Source organism: Neomonachus schauinslandi, chromosome 5 (genome assembly GCF_002201575.2).
Source record: "Neomonachus schauinslandi chromosome 5, ASM220157v2, whole genome shotgun sequence".
NCBI lineage: Eukaryota > Metazoa > Chordata > Mammalia > Carnivora > Phocidae > Neomonachus > Neomonachus schauinslandi.
Genome location: NC_058407.1, coordinates 1,082,998 through 1,104,570, shown reverse-complemented (window position 1 = coordinate 1,104,570; position 21,573 = coordinate 1,082,998). Strand labels below are relative to the sequence as shown.

The following is a 21,573-nucleotide window of genomic DNA, read 5'->3' as shown; positions in this document are numbered from 1 at the left end:
GGCCTCCCGGGGGCGGGCGGGGGCGCGGGGGGGGGCGGGGGGGGCCGGGGGGGGGGGGGGGAGGGGGCCTGAGGGAGGCTGAGGGAGCCTGGGGGGAGGCCCTGAGGGAAAGACAAAGGCATGGTCCTGAAACATGAGAACAGAGCTCCAAGCACGACCTAAATCCCAGTGACTGGACGGGCAAGGCCTGGCCAGTGACTCGGTGACGGCACTCTGCGCCCTGCGGGCCCACGGCTCGCTGTTCTCCCAAAGCCACCTGTCTTCATGACTGCCCCCAATCAGTCAACTGGGACCAAACTCTGAGTAGAAGCAGAGACTAAGCTCTCTGAGAGCGCCAGCAGACAGGGACGGACACACCAGGCACCTGCAGCCGTGACTGGGCCACCCAGCCCCGCACGTCAGCCCGGAGAACCACCGGAGCACTGCAGACAGAGCAAAGGCAGGAGCACTGGCCCCAACCACGGGGGTGCAAGGAAGGGCCACGGTCAGAGCAACACCCCGGGGTCTCCCTTCAGAGGAGGCGCCTAGCGGGCCCAACCCAAATATAACCCCTGTTCGGTTACAAAAGAGACAGTGTGCTGAGGGGTAAGGATCACACAGCGGTCAGGCGTCCTCAGCTTTCATCAGAAGATTCTTGGCCCTTGTCCCGCAAGAAGAATCATGAGTTCCCCTTTCTACACTAGCTCCTGGCTGTCTTCGCCAACCTTCATGAGATGACACCCCACCCCCCATCTGGAGGTCCCGCTGCTGCCTCAGGGCCTCCCTGAAGGCTGCCTTCTCCCCTACACCGCTTCCACCAGCCGCCAGTGAAAGGCCCTCTCCATGTGGATTCCAGTCCATCTTTTGTCAGATCTCCCTGCTGTCTTCCTTCCAAATGACCCCAGCACCTCAGAACAGCAAATGTGGGCTGGAGTGGGGGGTGTCCGCCTAGCGGGGAACCTGAGCTGCAAGATGGCTGGGATGACTGGGGAAGACACTGCGTCCAGACAAGCGCCTCCGGCCCAGCCCCCATCGATGACGGTGAACGAATGGTTCACAAGCTTTCCCCAAACTCCCTCTTTTTGGAGCAAATAACATACGAAGAGTGGTTTCCCACAAAGAGAAAAAGATCAGCTCAGCCAGAGTGACAGCTCGGGCAGCGGGAGGGGACTGGACCGGACAAAGGTGTGCCTCCCACTCCAGGCCTAACAGCTGGGGCCACCCTGGACCCCAAGGACCATGAGGGTGCAAAGAGGGGGCAGCCAGCATCAAAGCCTGGAAGAGCAGGTGCTCTTCAGAACAGAACTGTCCAGGGGCGCCTGGGTGGCTCAGTCAGTTGAGCGTCCAACTCTTGATTTTGGCTCAGGTCATGACCTCAGGGTCGTGAAATCGAGCCCCATGTCGGGCTCTGTGTTGGGCATGGAGCCTGCTTGAGATTCTCTCCCTCCCTCACTCAGAAAAAAAAAAAAAAAAAAAAAACCACCCAAAACCACCCTCCCTTTCCCAATGAAGCCTCCCCCCCCTTCCTATCGCCCAAAAGGAAGGTTGTTCTAGAGTCTGCATCTCACACTAGGGAAGCCTAGTCAGAGACACCCTGAACTGAACGAGGGAAAGCTGCATAAACAATTCTGAGTTGTATGCACAAGAGGTCACTTCCCAGAAGAAAGAAAGGCTCGAGGGCTGTAGCTCTTGTCTCCAGCAGCAAGAACCACAGGAGCAGTGACACGGGAGGACTGGACCGGCTGCACCGCCGAGCACCCACACGGGGAACACGGCGGGGCTGCCGCGCTGATACGGATGCCCACAATGAGGTTACTGCTCTTGCTGCTCTAATGTGGACGTGCCAAGAAAAAACGCAGACTACGAGGCAGACTGCCAGCATTCTCCTCCGTCAAACTAAAATGTGTGGACTCTCTAGCAAAACTAAGAGAGCATCTTCTACCAGGTTCTCTGGGCTCCAACAACTGGGCTACAGTGCCCCCCCGACAGTCCGTGTCCCGAGCACAAGGCCCGCCACCTGCGGCCACCCGCGGCCATCGGCAGTTTCCGTTAGCATTGGGCTTCCCTGGGGCTCCCTCGGGGCGGGTGGGTTTCCTCTCCTCATTGACTTCCTATGCACAGAAACGTGCTCGATGCCCAGCTCCTCTCCCAGACACGCGCCCCAGGAAAGGTCACCAGCTCTCGCCGCTGTGCATGTGACGTGTCGGGACGCCCAGGAGGCAGCTCCAGATCAGATCCCTGCTCCCTGGTGACAGCTGTGCGTCACCTGCCACCCTTCAGACATCAGAGAGGAGCATGCACCCGACAGGCGCATCCCAGCCCTTTCGAGAGCTGACGTGACCAGCAAAAACCATCCCTCTTGTCCCGTAAGCCACGTCTACTAGACGGTGAACGAGGCCTAAACCACGCTTTTTAAGTAGCGTTTCAAGAACAGCTTGAGAAATAAAGCCTTATCCTGTGTCTACGGCTTTGTGACTGTGTAAGTGCCGCGAGGCAGCAGGGACGGCACCCCACTGTGACAGGAAACCAAAGCCCGGTGGGGGCTCCAGAGGGTCAGTGAGGACCGACACTCAGCACGTGCTTACCTTCCTCCCCCGTCTCCTGCCCCAGCTGAGCACCTTCCTCTTCAAAGCTTCCAATACCTGATTCCGCAGGCGGGGGCTGGCTGTGCTGCTGGCTCAGTTTGTTTCGAAGGACAGCAATCTCCTTTCTCAGGAGCTTGGCCCGCTTGCTCCGAGACCCACTGGACTTCATGGCGCACGTGAGGTCCAGCTTGTCCAGCAGCTCTCGCAGCTGCTCCTCCAGGACCATGTGGGCCCTGTTGGCCGGGTTCAGCAACCTGTCCACTGGAGTCAAAGGACACTTCGTCAGTCACCTACCACGCTGCCCCCGAGACCACCTCACTGGCATCGGCCCCGCCCGCGGGAGCCCCAAGTGCCCTCCACGCTCCCTGCAAACCCACGACGGGCCGCTGCCACAGGGAGACACAATTTCACCCAGTGGGCGTCAGGACGCGCCTGCAGGCAAGTTTCTACGTCCACGGCGGGGCGGCCAGGCGCACGGGGACACGGTGCACTGAGGCAGGGCTAGCGCCTCTCCTCATGTGCACCCGAACCAAGGCCCTAAGTGAGGACCAGCGGCCGGGCCAGAAAAAGGCACAACAGGATGACCCCCAAGGGAGGCACGCTCCACTGACCACATGCACGGGGCCACCCATACAGACAGGGCCTCAGGTCTGAGCCGGTCTACAGACGCAGGCCACCGTGTGGCTTTACTACAACTGGGCCACACAACGCACAGACCATTCTCAACTCCAGGCATATTTACTACAAAAAACCCTAGCAACTTTAACTTAAGCAAAACAACAAAATTTAGGAAACACAAGTTACCTGAAATTAGTGAAAGGTGGCTAAGAAAAAAACAGCTCTTTCAAACTAAGACAAAACCAGGAGTGAGAGAGATGGGAAGGAAGGTGGAAAGAGACAGAAACCACAGCACATCCACCAGGAGCGAGTGACACCTTCCTTCAGAAACAAGCGTTTACTAAAAGCATCTACGCTTTTCACAAAGGAACGAGACATTAATATCGCAAAATAAGTAAGAATGCTTAAAACCTAACGGCCTGGCTTGCATCCATACTGTCTCTAACAAAATTTCACAAATAACAGCCTCAAAAACGTGCAAATAAACAAAACTGTGTCATTTGAAGCCCCCTCAGATCTTTATCCTTTAAGCAGACGAGGGACAGCTGTGTGTGCACCGCCCACCAAGAGGCAGCCCACGGGCCTCGGCACAGCGTGGATGAAGACGGCCAGGGCCCGTGCGGACTGCGTGGGGAGGGAGGGGGGAGCACCCGCTGCCCGGAACACGTGCTCCGCTAGCTCCACCATCTCCCCGCACAAATGCGGAAAAAATTAACACTTCTCATCCTTGAGTTTATCCCTAGTGAAAACGTGGGTGCTGGACTTTCCTGAGGAGGCCCCACGGTGACCCATTTGCCCATGTCCTCAAGCCCACAAGCCCCTTCCTGTTCCAGGGAGGCTGCACGGCGGCCGGAGCGTCGTGGCCAGGGCAAGGCACCGGGAAGGCAGCCCCCACCCGTCTCCAAGGACAGGAACAAGTGAACGGACCGCCGTGCCCCATCTGAGAGGCACGCGGCGGCGCTCGGACGGCTGCAAGGCCAGAGTCCGGGGGGCTGGGCACACGCCCACTCCTGGGGCCTTCTCAGCCACAAGACGTCACTGGAATTGGATTAAAACCCACCCAGAGTGTAGCCGCCAACTAAACTGCTTCCTGGTCTGTATCATTCAGACCCAGGCTGTCCCCTACGGGGCCACTGCCCACGTGTGTCTCTCTAATGGGTCCCTAAAACACGCCTGGTCTGAACAGAAACATGCTAGGGGTATAAAATACACACTGCATGGCAAAGAAAAATTAAAATACAATGGAAAACATAATCAGTAATTTTTACGGTGGACTATGTGTTAAAAGCACAATATGTTAGGAGCGCTAAGTTAAAGATAACATCTTTAAAGTAAATTCCTTCTCTTTCTTCATGAGACTACCGGAAAACGTACGGTCACATATGTGGCTCGTGTTCTAGTCCCACTGGGCCGTGTGGACGAGGTCTGCGGGCAAGAGCGTGCTCCCACCTGGGCCTGTGCTCGGGGCTGGTGCTTACCGTCGTCCCAGGAGAAAGGCCGCCGGGGGGCCGCAGCAGGCCGCTCAGGCAGGTGCATCCCCGAGGCCTCCTCGAAGCCGATGCTGTCCGCCTGGCGCCTGGCCTGCCTCAGAACGACACCGCCCTGATCGCGCAGCCTCACGGCGGCTCTATAAAACACCGTGTCCTTGGCGTTGTACTTCATGCAGTTATCTACAATGAGATTAAAATCCTCCTCAAACTCAGTGAGGTGTCTATACCCTTGAGCTTCTAACCGTTTCCTCATTGTGGCAAAGTCCATGGGATGTTTAATGTGATCCAAATAATCTGGTACCTAATTTCAGGGAGGAAAAATAAGCATTTACAAACAGAGAAGGACTCTTATTCGTTCTATATAACCCCATACACCCACTACTTAAGGTATGAGACGCACCACACGCACACCCCACATCCTGCCGGGGGCCCCTCTGACTCAAGCTCCTCAAACCGAACACACAGCAACTGGTGCAGTCGTCTGGGCAGAGCCGCTGTCCACAGACAGCTTGTCTCTAAGGGGGAGCTCTGGCCTCTCATTTCCCCTACTTTACAGTGAAACCTACCACTTTTACAACTTAAAAGGAAACGTGTTAAATAAAAATGAAACACTAGGAGACAAGTAATCGCACCCCTGTACCTAGTGAACGGTTACTACTTAAGTAGCAGAGTGAACCCCGTCCCGAGCGAGCCGAGCCTGTGAACACTCACCTCCTTCAGGCTCACCGGCTGGGCAAATATCCGAGCCGGGTCCTTCTCCTGCAGCTGGTCGAGGACGGAGCGCAGCAGCACCGTGAGCGGGGTCAGCCGCAGCTCCAGGGCCATCTGCTCCACCTTCACCTGCAGGACACGGCACCTGGCTGTAATGCTCACCAGCGACCCTCTTGGAAAGGCTGCACTCCTGCCCGCCCCCCCACCCACAGCCCCTCCAAGGGCCCCCGTCAAATGCTCTGGCACACTCCGTCTCAGCGGCCACCCCACCACTGCCCAGCGCCTCTCTCCACGCACCACACACGTGGCACCCCCCCAAACACCCACCACGTGCCGGTCACGCTCCCCCGCACGGCACCCCCAGCCTCCCTCAAGACAGAGGTCAACGTCCCCCCTCGTCCTGCTGCCCGCGACCCTGGCCCTGGGGAGGAGGGTGGGTAGAAAGGCAGGGGCAAGGTCTGCAGGCGCAGCCGGCTGCAGGCGCCCACGGGGGAAGCCCACGCGGGGCACCACCCCGCCCTGGGGAAGCCCCAAGGGGCGCGGAGCCTCACCTGCTCTCGCTTGAGCTTTTCCCGCTTGCGCAGGAGCTCGATCAGCAGGCGCGCGCGCTCCAGGTCGTGCCGCAGTCGCTGCCAGTACTTCAGCTTCTCTTTGGCAGCTTGAATCTCCTCGTCGTTTTCTCTCTGAGAAGAGGGATCCAGAGTCAGACGAAGAGCCACTCGAACCCGGAGCCGCCCACGGAAGCCCAGCCAGGGCGCCAACCAGCAGGGCCGACGAGGCCCAGAGCAGACGTCCCCGTGCACGGACTCGCCCCGCGGGCTCCCTACGAGGCCGGCATGCTCCGGACCCAAAGTGCGGGACGGCCGTGCGCCACGCCCAAGTTCAGGGACTGGCGTCTTGACCCCGGCACAGGAGGAGCTCAGGTGAGCGGGCACTGTCGCCTCCCCTCCTAGACACCGGGAATGGACGGAGCGGCCCGGGAGCAAACACCAGGGACACGCCCACACCCAGGGGGAATGAAATTGGCACGCTTGGGGTCACCACTTGAGCGCCTCCTCCTTCCTTGGCAAAACACACGTGCCACTGACCTCAACACAGCCCTTGACTGACCCCCTTCCATTCTAGCGCTTTCAAAAATAAACATGCCATATGCAGAGAGCAAGCAGATGGCGGCCCCCTCCCGATGCACCTTGGACCGCAACGCAGGAAGAGCTGCTCTGTCCATGACGGGGACGTCCCCACACAACGGCCAGAGAGACCCTCCCAGCACGGGGCACCACGCGAACTCCAGGAAACACAACCCAAGGTCCCCCATGCTGGCGCAGCATCTGGACAGCCCCACAAAGGCCAGAGCCGGGAGCTGAGCACCCCCTGGGTCTGCGCAGCGGCTGAAGGCCCCTTCTGCCCAACCATAGCTCCTGGGGCAGACCCAGCGCAGACGGTGGAGGATGCAGCAGTCGGGGCGCTCTTCCCCCTGCCCCTGAACCCCAGCTCCGCTGAGATGCTCCCATCTGTCCCCGTACAGTCTTCCAACACGTGCCCGGGCCTCCTGATCACAGCAGCCCAGGATGCCTACTGCAAGTGCACGCGCATGTGACCCCAGACGGAGAGAACGTCCCCACCTCCGGTGGCTTTACCTCACCATTCTGCAGACACACACTACAGCCTCGGGCAAGGCGCTCACCGTCCAATTCCGGGACATACACCACACGCGTCAGATCCCCCTCTCTCTCTGGACGGCTCTGCCCCTAAGGTTTCCAGCCCACCACATCCAGACAGAGCTGAAACAGCACACCCACCAGGCAGGGCCCCACCCCCCGGCACCCCTCACTCCCCGTCTCAATGCTGAGCACCTGGCAGGTGACAACTGCCGAGATTTGACCCTGTGGCCGCACACACATGGGGCTGTGACACGGTGCCCTCACTTCAAGGTCTGTGGGCAGAGTCACTGGTGAGGCTACCAGGATCGCCCCCGCCCGCTACCAAAGGGACGGGAAGGCTGGGCCAGGCCCCCGCTCCAGGCTCTCCCGCTCCGCCAGTGCCAATCAAAGAGCTTGTGTTAATGGTATTTAAAAGTCTCAGGCACTGGGGCGCCCAGCTGGCTCAGTCGGTGGAGCGCGCGACTCCTGATCTGAGGGTCGTGAGTTCGAGCCCCACAGTCGGCGTGGAGCCTACTTAAAAAAAAAAAAAAGAAAATCGTCAAAGTCTCAGACAGTAAGCAGGCATTAACAGTGACATCAGCTGCGTAAACATGGCCAATAAATACATTAAAAAGTAGATTTAGAAAACCAAATTACCCCAAAGCATCTGAAAATCCTCTTGTCCACTGGTTTGAATAAACACTCCGAAAACATCAAAAGGACACTGAGCCTGGCAATCCCACGAAGCAGAACGTGGTAGGTGCCCCCCACCCGCTGCGCTGCCCATGGCGCTCACGGTCCTGGCTGGAAGACAACGTGCACAGCCATGGAGGGTCCTGCAGGACAGGACCCGGCTCTGACGCGCACGGCTTCAGCAAATTCATCAACACAAAAGGGCCTGAGTTTCCTGACTCTGCTGTTCAGAGAGCTTTATTTCCTCCATAAAAACCTACCCGGGAAGACTCCATGAAGTGGAAGAAAAGCAAAGTGGTTTCTGGTACCGAAATGCTATCAGGAAAGAGAATTTTAGAAGACCATGTTTACAGCTTCCACCTGGCAAACAGGAAGATGCTGGATGGAGGGGACAGGGCAGGCCAGCCCGAGGAGGTGAGGACCCCAGCACATCCACCCGAGTCCCAGGACACTACCAAGGACTTAAGCCCCAAGAGGCAGTGCTCCCTGCCCCTAAAAAGCAGGATGCATGGAGGGGCCCAGCCCTGGGGCTGAAATTTGCGCCCACAGCAGCAGGGTGGAAGCAACAAGCTCAGCCCCAGCACAGCAGGGTGACCGTGTTGTCCTAAAACCACCAGAGAGGACACGGAGATGCCATCAGAGGGAAGCATCGCAGCACTCGCCCACCGACCCTCACCCCAACCAGGGTCTGAGGATGGTGGAGGACGGGCTCTGGAGACGGTGCCATGAAGGCCCCAGGAAGGTGCCCACAGGGACCCCGCGCTCGAGGCCAGACCAGAAGAGCTGAGCCAACTCCTCCAAGACCACCGTGCACAGCAGCGTCCAGCAGCGCCAACCCGAGGGCCCGGCCCCCGAGGCGCCTTGTCTGCCTGGATGTGGGGGACCTCACTCTCAGACCAGCTGGTCCCGCCTGTCTGTGTGTCTGTCTCCCCACCAGAAGGTCAGCCATGGGAGGGAAGGGCTGCACCTGACCTCTTCCACAGCCCGGCCCAGAGTGGGCACCCAGAAATACAGAGAAACGAGTCAAGTTAAACCCTAACATCAAATATGTCCCAATTTTCAAAAACACAGGAACATCACACCAAGCCCACATGTTCCATGTGGAAGACTACTGTTTTGGACCCTGCAAAGTCATCAGCACCTACGGGGTGAAGCAGGAAAGGGCAGTCTGGGTGCAGACCTTCCATAGAGCAACTCCGGGGCGCCTATGCAGGCCAAACAGGGGGCTTCCAACAACCACGTCACTGACTCGCCCTGCAGGAATCCACCCCGCAGGTCGCCCCAGGTGCACACCAGGACACCCACATTCAAGCTGTACAGACAAACTCAAGTCCAGGCAGTCCCTTCTGCCGAGGACACGGACATTTCCACAGCTCATGTTCCCGTCCCTACACAGGTATTTCGCATGTGGCAGCCCCAGGCTGGTTGCTCCCACTGGCCCACGTGTCCCATGGGCACAAAGCCTGGACGGGACACCAACACCATTCCCAAAGGGGAGGAGGGACGAACAGGCAGCTCATCACTGAAGCAGACATCGCTAACAAAGACCTCCAGTGGCATGTGGTTTCGCATGGATTCTGAGGCCCCAGACCCAAGCGTGTGCAGGAGGCACATGGCCCCCACAGTGGGCAGTATGCACACCACACAAGGGATACATCCACACGAGTCCGCAACCCCAACGCACCTTGGGACAGTCAAGCAGCCTGGCCTCACATGTGTATGCGTCCAGCATCACCGAGATCTCAGACTAAGTGAGCCCCCTTCACTATACTGGAATACCCCACCCAGCAGCCCCTGGCCCAGCAACCTCGGACATCCGTGGGACGTGACTCAGATAGTGCTGAGGGCACCAGGCACTTGGCGTGGACCACCGGAGGGAGGGTCGGCCCAATCACCGAACCCTCAGAGGGGCATCGGCTCCAAGAAGCATGCCCTTCCTTTCCCAGACATGGAAAAGGGTCAAAGGCAACCCCACAGAGGTCCAGAATCTTCAGCTTCTCCATGGCTTTCAAAAAGTATAAAGAAGATGTTAAAACCCACAAAAAACTTTTTTAACTGAGTATTTAAATGTGTTAATATTTTGCCTCTTTTTGTCACCATAGAATCAAATAAGTTAAGATGAAGGGTTCCCCAGGAATGGCACCATCATCCAGGGCGGGGGCAATGAGAGAGGGTCACACTCGACCTGGGTTTCGAGCTGTGACCAAGGAGGAGGGACAGCAGACGGGAGCTACCTCTGCTGAAGGGGGTGAACGGGGTGTCAATTCACTCCACAACCACACACTCCCCTAGGCCATCACTCTGCCGGCGCTGGGCGGGTGGCGACGTGAGGGAGGATACGCACCTGGCACAGCCAGGCCGCCTCCAGGGAGCTGCAGCCCAAGCCCAGAACAGCGCAGACGGGGTGACTCCACCCTGAGAGAACCCCACCAACCAGGAACCCGGTGGATCCAGGGAGCACAGCGTCCAGCCGCATCTGACAGTGTGCCCTCCGACACACTCAGCCCCCTGGCGACTCAGGATCAAGAGAGTGAGAGCAGAGCCTTTAAGAGGACAGCAGCACGGCAGCCAGGCGGCGATCCGACATGGACTCACAGGAAGGACAGTTTCTGCTGCGCCCAGCGTGGCAGACAAAGAGCAACGAGGGGACTCCACTCTCTGCCATGTCCTCCGGGCTTCCTAGCCTGAGCAGGTGGCCTAGCCCGACAACAGTCACGGACATAGCTCCCCTACAAACCTGCCCACTCCCTTGGGCGCCTGGGTGGCTCAGTTGGTTAAGCGACTGCCTTCGGCTCAGGTCATGATCCTGGAGTCCCGGGATCGAGTCCCACATCGGGCTCCCTGCTCAGCGGGGGTTCTGCTTCTCCCTCTGACCCTCTTCCCTCTCGTGCTCTCTGTCTCTCATTCTCTCTCTCTCAAAAAAAAAAAAAAAATCTTAAAAAAAAAAAAAACAACAACAAAGCTGCCCACTCCCCACACTAAAGTGTATTAATCAAGAATTTTGGGCAATGTGCCGAAGAACCATTTTTGTCTTCCATTTATGTTTGTGACATCTCACGGAGCCAATTTCTTACTTTCTAAATCCATTCTTCCAGAACCGCATCACACGCTCAGATGGTTCTACAAAACCAGATGTACTAGAACACAAGAGCTGGTTTGGTTTTGTTCTTTTAAAAAGCAAATCCCGGGACGCCTGGGTGGCTCAGTCGGTTAAGCGTCTGCCTTCGGCTCAGGTCATGATCCCGGGGTCCTGGGATCGAGTCCCGCATCGGGCTCCCTGCTCCTTAGGAGCCTGCTTCTCCCTCTGCCTCTGCCTCTCTCTCTCTCTCTCTCGCTCGCTCATGAATAAATAAATAAAATCTTTAAAAAATAAATAAATAAAATAAATAAAAAGCAAATCCCATCTCTTCTCACGCATCTGGGCTCCTGTCTCCCTCCCTCCCCACCGTGGTCAACATGCAGCGGGCCTTCAGAGCAAGGCCCTGGAAACAAACCACTCCTTGCACGTTTGAAAACCCAAACTCCCAGCCCAGCCCACAGACCCGCGTCCTAGGGGCCCAAGTCTCACCTCCTGCCGCTCCCTCCCCCGGCATGCCCACCCCGCATGGCCAGTTTGGTAACGACTTCCCTGGGCATCCCCAACATGTGCAGAAACATCACATGGCACGGACAGATGGGAGTGGCCCACACAACCCGCAGCTTACACAGCCCGGGACAGACACAGGTCTTGCACGCCTCGCACCGGACCGGACGGGGGCTCGCAGACCAGAGCCTGGGGCCTGACGGGCTGGCAGCATGTGCAGCCTACGGTGGCAGGCGCTGCTCCTGGGAGTCGCCGGGCCGGCCCAGTGTGTCAGGGGGGCAGGAGACACCACGTACCTGCTGCGAGCTCCTCTGGGACTGCAGGCTGGACTGGAGTCGCCGCAGCAGGGGGGCGCCGTTCCTCGACAGCCTTTTGAGCAGCCAGTAGCTGTGGGCTCTCTCAACAAACTGCTTCTTCCGCTGGATGGCCACCTGATTCGCAATCCTGTTTAATCTAAAACACGGAAAAACTCAAGAGTTTAGCTTTAAAGGAGCACACGAACATGTTTTCATCGTGGCAACTAGAAATGACAGGGTCACTTTTCACAAACCAATGTCCATACTTTATCGTCCGCACTCAGCCATGCACACGAACTGCTGCCTCCCGCCGTCCCTGGTGCTGGACCAGCCCGACCGCCAGCCACCCACGGGTTCCACCCAGGGTAAGTCACGCCAGCGTCTACCAGAGACATTAGACACGGAGAAGGAAAATACACTGAGTGATGCTCTCACTTCCTTCCCCGTTATGCCGACCACATCCTGTGACCGTGAAAAGCTGCCGCACCAGGTAGGGTAAGGAGGGTACTGGTCCCCCCTCGGTCACCTCAAGAGGGAAAGAGATGGGACAGCTAGGGGTCAGGACTGCAGACAGAGTAGCTGCTCACTAGAATGACCACGGGCAGCTGCAAGTCGTGGGAGACAGCTTCCCTTCAGGGACTATAAAATGCACGAGGTTTGTGAAAACACTTGCACAGGGGGAATAATCGTTTAAAAAAGCCAGACACTTCCCCATCCCTGTTACTATCGTTCCTGCTGAAACAAAGCAATGATTCATCAATTTGCCAGACAAAGACACTGAAAGAGAATATAAACTCAATCATAAACTAAGAACTTAATGAAAATACAAATGAAACACGATGCTCCTCACTATATAGCCAACATCAAAATGTCAGGATGACACCAAGGAATTTTAAGATCAAATTTTGAAGTATGTAAATCGTTTAAGTTTTACAAAATGATCAGTGATCAAAACAGCCAGAACACCCCCAGCTCTGCCACGTCCAGCTCCAGCTCATTTCAAGAATGTTCCAAATCCTGCTGCTGGTCGGCCTGCTGACTGTGAAGGACTCGCCTCCCACATGGCTGCTCTCGTCCTGGGGTCCTCGAGACCGCACTCCATGCACAGAACCAACACAGCCTCTCGTGGCAAGACACAGCTCGAGTGTCTGTCCTGCAAAGGGACCCAACACTGAGGAACTGACGTAGGGGGCAGCCCCATGCCAGACACAGGCGGGGGGGCTTTGCCAGAAAAGCCCCGTCAGACCCTAAAGGAAGACGCCAAGGGCTTGTGTGGGCCGGTGCAGAACCCATGCTCAAGTCTGTCCGCAGCCTGCCCCTGAGCACAGGGCCGTGGGTCTGCGCATTCGAGGACCCTGGGTCACACGGCCTCAGCAGCAGGCAGGGGAGGACACCTGTCGCAGCGCCCAGGAGCTTCTCCCACAGAAGGTGCTGGGGAACGCCTGGACTCTGCTTGCAGCCACACGCACGACGCTCCTCGGCTGCAGGGGGGCTGTGCCGGTTCTGCTGGGGGTGGTCTGTCCGACCACTGTCAAATGAGGCACTATTCAGGTGCAGTAAGGAGCACGAACCTGAACGCACACAGTTCAGTGGATCTCTCCACCTGTAGACAAGTGTTTTAACACAAGTACACAGTTATTTCAACAGTGAAATGAGGCAAATAGAAGTACTTTTTAGCAATCTGAAGGTTTCAAGGAAACAGATGCTTATAAAGATTCTGAACCTCATGACACAAGCCACCATCTCCTCAGAGTCTGGATCTCTGAGCCATGAACAGCTCAGACATGAGCAACGAGGCTCTGATGAAAACATATTTCAAGGTGTCCTAGAGTATTTATTGAAAAGCTGCATTCAACTGAGCTGATTCTACTTCATAAGCTGCACGAGTCCTGAAGGAACAGGGTGGGTGCAGAGCGCCCAGGCACCCAGCACCTCCTGGAAGCAGCAGTGCCCACGCTGAGCACGCCCACATCAACCCTGCACCCACCCAGCCCAACAACCAACGCGGAGCGGGTGGAGGGCAGAGGAACGCGCTAAACCACAGAAACGCCAGCCACACAAGCCTGGCCAAGGGGCAGGGGCCCAGGGGACTCGCAGCAGGATGGGGATCCGGCTCCCTCAACAGTTCAACTCCAAAGAGATAGAGACAAAAAGGGACCTTTACAAGAGGAGAGACAGACAGGACTCATGCAATTTTAAAGGCATGGCACACCTTGGTGTTCAGAAAGAAGATAAAAAGGTGAGTCCCACACAGGTGAAGACAGTGGGAGTCCCAGGGACAGGAAGGGGCTGCAGGAAGGGCTCGGGGAGGGGGCGGCCAGGTTCTGTTTTCTCGAGTACATAGCAGTAACAAGGGTGTGTACCCCAGAGTCATGCATTTGTGATTCTTTCCCCTTTTGTGTTTTACTTTAAATACTTTTTTTAAAGATTTCTTTCTTTGAGAGAGAGAAAGCACACACAAGCAGGGGGAGGGGCAGAGAGAGAATCTTAAGAAGACTCCCCACTGAGCAGACAGCCCGACTCAGGGCTCTATCTCACGACCCTGAGATCACGACCTGAGCCAAAATCAAGAGTTTAAACGCTTAACCGACTGCGCCACCTAGGTGCCCCTTTACTTTTTTTAAAATACGGTATTTGGCAAAGGTAATAAAATGATTAAAACTTTGATTTTCTCAAGCCTTTCTGAATACATCTCATATACAAGGTGCCTTAAAATGAAAAATAACTAGGCTTCTGGAGAAACTGAGGGAGGGCCCAACAGAAGGTCAATTGATAAAACATCAATCTGGGACTATGGCATATAATCTGGAACAAAATGTTTTAAATTGAGTACCTGCTACGATAAAACTGCTTTTACACAATCTATTCACATACACGATCAAGCTGTAGATTCACGTCCACAGTAACAAAAACCAGGAAGAGGATTAAGGGAGAGAGCGTCTCATCAGAGCAAGAAGTAAGCACATCCATCCACGGAACACAGCCATCTTTGCAGAGCCCCGTTTCCTGAAGACATGTGCCCAGCACACGCCTCTCATGGGGAAGGCACTTCAAGCCAAGGGGCATCCGTCTGCTCGAGTGCGTGCTGGCAAGGGCAGCCCCACCGGATGAGGAAGAAACCTCAACACTCGAGGGCCAGCGACGGTGGCAGAACAGTGATTGGCCCGGGGGGGTGGAGCCGAGACACAGAGTCACACAGCCCGACTACCCAGATTCCACTCAATTCACTTTCGGGAACGATGAGGCTCCTAACTTGCCTATTTTGAATATTCCAGAAATTACACCTTTCAGCTATCTGATCTTTGGGTGAAAAATGCTGGATTTCAACTCAAAAATGTGGGAGGCACTACGCTGTTTTTCAAAATTAGAATCTAATAGAATTAGATTCTATTAAACAGAATCTAAGACATTCTATCCAAAATGTCTTAGAAAGGAGAAAGGCTGACTCCGTAACGTGCTAAGCACCGCACTGAGGACAGTCGGGAAGCGCACCTCTCCCGCTACCCCCGCCTCGGCTCCGGGCCACGGAGGGCAAGCCTTCGGCCCAACACCCACAACACCCATGAGTTTCACATCACCACGCTGTCACCTGAAACTGACAACGATGTCTGTCCAGGGCACCTGGATGACGCTGGGGGAAAGAGACAAATAAGCAACACCTAGTGAAATGGAAACAGGAAGACATGAGGAGCCACCCCTCCTGCTCCCAGAGACGGGTGAGCAAGCTCTGGCACACCCTGCCCAAGAAAGCAAGAGGACAGACACAGCGTGAGTGTGGAGAGGACAAACAAACCAGAAATCAGTTAAAAATGAGAATCACAAAAGCGGAGATGGGAAACCAACCCAGAAAAAACACAACTTCCCAAAACTGACTTCTGAAGCACAAAGAAAAACTCAATACATTCATAGTAGTGATTTTAGGAACAGAATCAATAGTCTAAAATTTTCCTCCTAACTCCAAAAGGAAAGGAAAAAAGACAGTTTTTCAGAAGAGGTCGGCCCCTGGAAGACTAGGCATCCAACCTCCTGCCCACAGCTGGGGAGACAGCAGGTGCGTCCCATGCTGAGGAGGCAGACGCTCCAACACACGGGCAGCAAGTACACAAGGGAAAGGCCAAACTCACTTGCGAAAATACACACAAAACTGAAACAAGTCCATTTGGGTATAAAATGACACTACCCACCATGAGCAAGGGGGTCTGTCCCAGGAAGGCAAAGGGTGGTCCTGAGATGACAAGTTCTATCACAGCCCAACGGATAAGAGGGCAGACTGTGATTATCCCAAAGGATGTGGAAAAGCAACAGGTCAACCATGACCCACAACTCACATCGAGGGGCGAGGGTCCTGCCAGAAGGGTTGGGAGAGGCTCCGCCCTGAGACCTAGAGCAACAGGCACACAGGGAGATGCTTCTCAAGATCAGAACCAACATAAAGATGCCCACCCTCCCTGCTCCTATGAGAACTATACAGGATATATATATATATTTTTTTTTAAGATTTTATTTATTTATTTGACAGAGACAGCAAGAGAGGGAACACAAGCAGGGGGGGTGGGAGAGGGAGAAGCAGGCTTCCCGCCGAGCAGGGAGCCCGATGTGGGGCTCGATCCCAGGACCCTGGGATCATGACCTGAGCCGAAGGCAGACGCTTAACGGTTGAGCCACCCAGGTGCCCCCAGGATATCTTTTTTTTATTTTTTTTAAAGATTTCATTTACTTATTTGCCAGAGAGAGCGAGCGAGCAAGTGTGCGAGCGTGCCCAAGCAGGGGGAGGGGCAGAGGCAGAGGGAGAAGCAGACTCCCCGCTGAGCAGGGGGCCCCAGGCAGGACTCGATCCTGGCACCCCGGAATCACGACCTGAGCCGAAGGCAGACACTTCACCTACTGAGCCACAGGTGCCCCTACAGAGGATATTCTTGCCAATGGAAACAAGAGGAAAATTTAAGGACTGGATGCGCACAGCCTTCATGGGGGGAGAAAAGTAGAAAACATTACTGAGTGACATCAAAGAAGATTTAAATAAATAGAAACACTCAACACTAAGCAAGGTTAGCAAGGAAAAGACGAGATGTAATAAGTGTACAAATCGTCTCCAAATTGGTCTGTAGATTCCATGGAATTTCCAAATTCCCAAAAAGGTCTGTCAAGAAACCTGACAAGATGACTCCAGAACTTACACGAAGGAACCACAGCTGAGCAAGAACCACATGCGTGTGAAGAACCTGCTAAGGCTGCAGGAGGCCGAGGAAACACAGCCAGCCACCCACCCAAGGAAGCTGGCCCGTGGCTGCAAGATCTCTAGGGAGAGCAAAAACGATCATCCACACTGAAAAATTAAACCCTACTCCTACCTCGTAAGACACTCATCCCCAAGTGACTGAAGACATGGACATGAGGGACACTGATTCAACAAGTGACCGAGGCCTCCACGCACATGCTGGGACACTTCGGGGAACAGTGGCCCGCCCTGGGGGCTGACCCTCTGCAGGGAAGCCAACCACACCCAAGACACAGACGGCAAATCCAGAGAGACGGGTCGGCATGAGGCCGGAGGAGATGGCGGGACACAGACAGGGAAGGCCATTTGAAAGCTTTTAGAACATCCTGAGGCCTTCAGGGAAATGAAGGATTATTTAAGTGAGATATGACAAGAACCAACCATAAAATAAAGCAAATACACACCCATGGGCAATGAAAGGCAAACTCTTGTAAAGTGCCAGGACCATGGCAAAGATGTCTGCTCCCACCCCACCAAATCGACTCTGAGCTGGTGGTCGTGGCCTGCACCGAGCCTGGATAAAAGACAGGAAAAAAGAAGGGACGGAGAAGCCCGCCCACACGATCATTTCCTCACATACTGTCCACAAAAATAATCTAATAAACTACAATGCATTGTATCAATCTAAGAGAAAAAAAAACTAACTTGAAAAAACACACTACTTACAATACTCCATTTTTTATGAGAACACCATGCACTCTCACAAGACGTGAAAACAGCCCCGTGTGCAGCGAGGCGGGCCTGCTCGTGTTTATGTGACACCCGGGCCACGGAGTCCAGGCTTCCTGCGGAGACACTGCCATCTCGAGAAGTAGGCCTGGGCCTCGCACGTGGGGAGGGTGACCCAACAACAAGGGGTCGGCCCTACGCAGATCAGGGGCTCCGTAGGAACACCGCATGCTTGTCAGGCAGGGTGGCCAGAGGTGCAGGGATGGGGCGTGAGCGCTGGAAGCCATGGGGTCAGAACTGGCCCACTGACTGCCTGTGGGGGGAAGACACAAACCAGACGGGGGCGGGGGGGGGCTACGGACTGCCAGAGGAAATACAGGGGAGCAGCAGGACCTCGGGAGACCGGGGAGGGAGGCAGCCTCAGACCAGACCTAGGACACACAGACCACACACGGAAAGACAGTAGGATGAGCAAAGTTCTGTTCATCAAGACACGAGACGTTATGGTTGTGTTCTTAAGAATTCTTACCTGGGGGGGGGCGGAGCAAGATGGCGGAGGAGTGGGAGACCTGGATTTCGTCTCCTCTCAGGAATTCAGCTGGATGGGGATCAAACCATTCTGAACACCTACAAACTCAACAGGAGGTCGAAGAAAAGAAGAGCAACAACTCTCTCATCAGAAAAGCGACCACTTTCTGGAAGGTACGACGTGCAGAGAAGTGAATCCCAGGCGAGGGAGGGGCCTCTGTCGGCCGCTTCCGGCAAGTGATAGAGCCGCGGAGCACAAAGTCGGAACTTCTAGAAGTCTGCTCCACTGAGGGACGTCACTCTGGTGGCTAAGCGGGGGGTGGAACCCTCCGGGACAGTGTGGTCTCAGGACCCTCGGGGTCACAGAAAGACCGGGGGTGCCTGAGTGAGGCAGAGCTCCCAGGTAACGGAGCGGGGACCCGGTTGCAGAGGCGGAGCCCAGGCGCGGGCTCTCAGCTCGGGGTGGCCATCAACCGTGATCCGCGGCACAGTCGGGCCACTGCTCCTACAGCAGGGACCCAACAAGCGGCAGATCCGGGGAGACTCACCTTCCTCCCCCGGGAGGAGCCGCACGGGAGTGCGTGCGCCACAGGGATCTGCTGGGTTTGGAGACTCCACCCGGGGTCGGGCGCCAGAGATAGAAACGCGCGGTCACAGGCCGGGTGAGCACGGAGTGTGGCCGGAGACCGGGGAGCCGGGAGTGACTGACGGCTGTTCTCTGGGGGCTCACTGAGGAGCGGGGCCCCGAGTTCTCGGCTCCTCCGGGGCGGAGATTGGGAAGCCGCCATTTTCACTCTCCGCCTCCAAAGCTGTACAGAAAGCTCGCAGGGAACAAAAGCCCCGGAGAGCAAACCCCAGCAGATTACTTAGCCGGGAGGGGGCAAGGGCGGGGCAATTCCGCCTCCGGGAAAGACATTTGGAAACCACGGCAACAGGCCCCTCCCCAGAAGATCAGCGAGAACAGCCAGCCAAGACCAAGTCCACCCATCAATGAGAACGGCAGAACTCCAGCTCTAGGGGACTACTGCACATAGAATTCATGGCTTTTCTACCATGATTCTTTAGTCTTTCAAAGTTAATTTTTTTTTTAACTTTTTTTCTTTTTGAATTTTTCTTTTTCCCTTTTTCAACCAACATCTTATCAATCCCTTTTTTAAAAAAAACATTTTTATTTTTCATTTTTAGAGTCATATTCTATCCCTTCATAGTAGTTACCCGTATTTTTGGCATATATATATAAGTTGTTCTCTCTTTAAAATTTTGAGTTAGTTTCTTCTAACAGATCAAAATATACCCTAAATCTCTAGTGTATGGTTTTTTTCTACTCCCCTGCCTGATCACATTCTCTCCCTTTTTTTTTTTTAAATCCTCTTCTTTCTTTTTTCAAACAACTTCTTATCAATTCCTTTTATAAAATTTTTATAATTTCCATTTTTACAGTCCTATTCCATCCCTTCATCATATCAACCCTTATTTTTGTACATATATAAGTTTTTCTTTCTTTAAAATTTTGGCAGGCACTTTTTTCTAACAGACCAAATACACCCAAAATCTAGTGTGTGGCACTCACTGATCTATATACCAGCCTGATCATATTTGATCACATTCTGTTTTTTTTGTTTTGTTTTGTTCTGTTTTTGTTTGGTTTTATCTTTATCTTTTTTTTTCTTTTTCTTTTTCTTTTTTCTCTCTTTCCCTTTCTTTTCCCACTGCTTCAGGTCTTTTCTGATTTGTTTAGAGTATATTTTCTGGAAACGTTGTTACCCTGTTAGCATTTTGTTCTCTCATTAATCTATTCTCCTCTGCACAAAATGACAAAACGGAAAAAATCACCTCAACAAAAAGAACAAGATGTAGTACCGACTGCCAGGGACCTACTCAATACGGACATTAGTACGATGTCAGATCTAGAGTTCAGAATCATCACTTTAAAGATACTAGCTGGGCTTGAAAAAAGCATGGAAGTTATTAGAGAAACCCTTTCTGGAGAAGTAAAAGAACTAAAATCTAACCAAGTAGAAATCAAAAAGGCTATTAATGAGGTGCAATCAAATATGGGGGCGCTAACTGCTAGGATAAATGAGGCAGAAGAGAGAATCACTGATGTAGAAGACCAAATGATGGAAAATAAAGAAGCTGAGAAAAAGAGAGATAAACAACTACTGGATCACGAGGGCAGAATTCGAGAGATAAGCGATACCCTAAGATGAAACAACATTAGAATAATTGGGATCCCAGAAGAAGAAGAAAGAGAGAGGGGGGCAGAAGGTACAATGGAGCAAATTATAGCAGAGAACTTCCCTAATTTGGGGAAGGAAACAGGCATCAAAATCCAGGAAGCACAGAGAACCCCTCTCAAAATCAATAAAAATAGGTCAACACCCCGACATCTAATAGTAAAACTTACAAGTCTCAGAGACAAGGAGAAAATCCTGAAAGCAGCTAGGGAGAAGAGATATGTAACCTACAATGGTAGAAACATTAGACTGGCAACAGACCTATCCACAGAGACCTGGCAGGCCAGAAAGGACTGGCAGGATATATTCAGAGCACTAAACGAGAAAAATATGCAGCCAAGAATACTATATCCAGCTAGGCTGTCATTGAAAATTGAAGGAGAGATAAAAAGCTTCCAGGACAAACAAAAACTAAAGGAATTTGCAAACACGAAACCAGCCCTACAAGAAATCTTGAAAGGGGTCCTCTAAGCAAAGAGAGAGCCTAAAAGCAACATAGACCAGAAAGGAATACAGATAATATACAGTAACAGTCACCTTACAGGCAATACAATGGCACTAAATTCATATCTTTCCATAGTTACCTTGAATGCAAATGGGCTAAATGCCACAATCAAAAGACACAGGCTATCAGATTGGATTAAAAAACAAGACCCATCGATATGCTGTCTGCAAGAGACTCATTTTAGAACCAAAGACACCCCCAGATTTAAAGTGAGGGGGTGGAAAACCATTTACCATGCTAATGGACACCAAAAGAAAGCTGGGGTGGCAATCCTTATATCAGACAAATTAGATTTTAAACCAAAGACTGTAATAAGAGATGAGGAAGGACACTATATCCTACTTAAAGGGTCTATCCAACAAGAAGATCTAACAATTGTAAATATCTATGCCCCTAACATGGCAGCAGCCAATTATATAAGGCAATTCATAACAAAAGCAAAGAAACACATCGACAACAATACAATAATAGTGGGGGACTTTAACACCCCCCTCACTGAAATGGACAGATCATCTAAGCAAAAGATCAACAAGGAAATAAAGGCTTTAAATGACACACTGGACCAAGTGGACTTCACAGACATATTCAGAATATTCCATCCCGAAGCAAGAGAATACACATTCTTCTCTAGTGCCCATGGAACATTCTCCAGAATAGATCACACCCTAGGTCATAAATCAGGTCTCAACCAGTACCAAAAGACTGGGATCATTCCCTGCCTATTTTCAGACCACAATGCTTTGAAACTAGAACTCAATCAC

At 53.6% G+C, this 21,573-nt stretch overlaps 1 protein-coding gene across 8 annotated transcripts in view; it reads right to left on the bottom strand.

Moving 5' to 3' along the window:
* Positions 1 to 21,573, bottom strand: part of BRD1 (bromodomain containing 1) — a 52,898-nt gene that overhangs the window by 18,767 nt on the left and 12,558 nt on the right. For 3 of the 8 annotated variants that reach the window (XM_021687469.1, XM_021687470.1, XM_021687472.1), the window contains exons 2-6: positions 11,596 to 11,752; positions 5,935 to 6,066; positions 5,384 to 5,512; positions 4,661 to 4,973; positions 2,565 to 2,825 (exon numbers count right to left, since the gene is read on the bottom strand). In XM_021687469.1, the coding sequence (XP_021543144.1) occupies positions 2,565 to 2,825; positions 4,661 to 4,973; positions 5,384 to 5,512; positions 5,935 to 6,066; positions 11,596 to 11,752 (992 nt within the window). The remainder of the gene's footprint in view (positions 1 to 2,564; positions 2,826 to 4,660; positions 4,974 to 5,383; positions 5,513 to 5,934; positions 6,067 to 11,595; positions 11,753 to 21,573) is intronic. The other 5 variants (XM_021687471.1, XM_021687473.1, XM_044915311.1 and 2 more) reach the window with 4 other exon arrangements.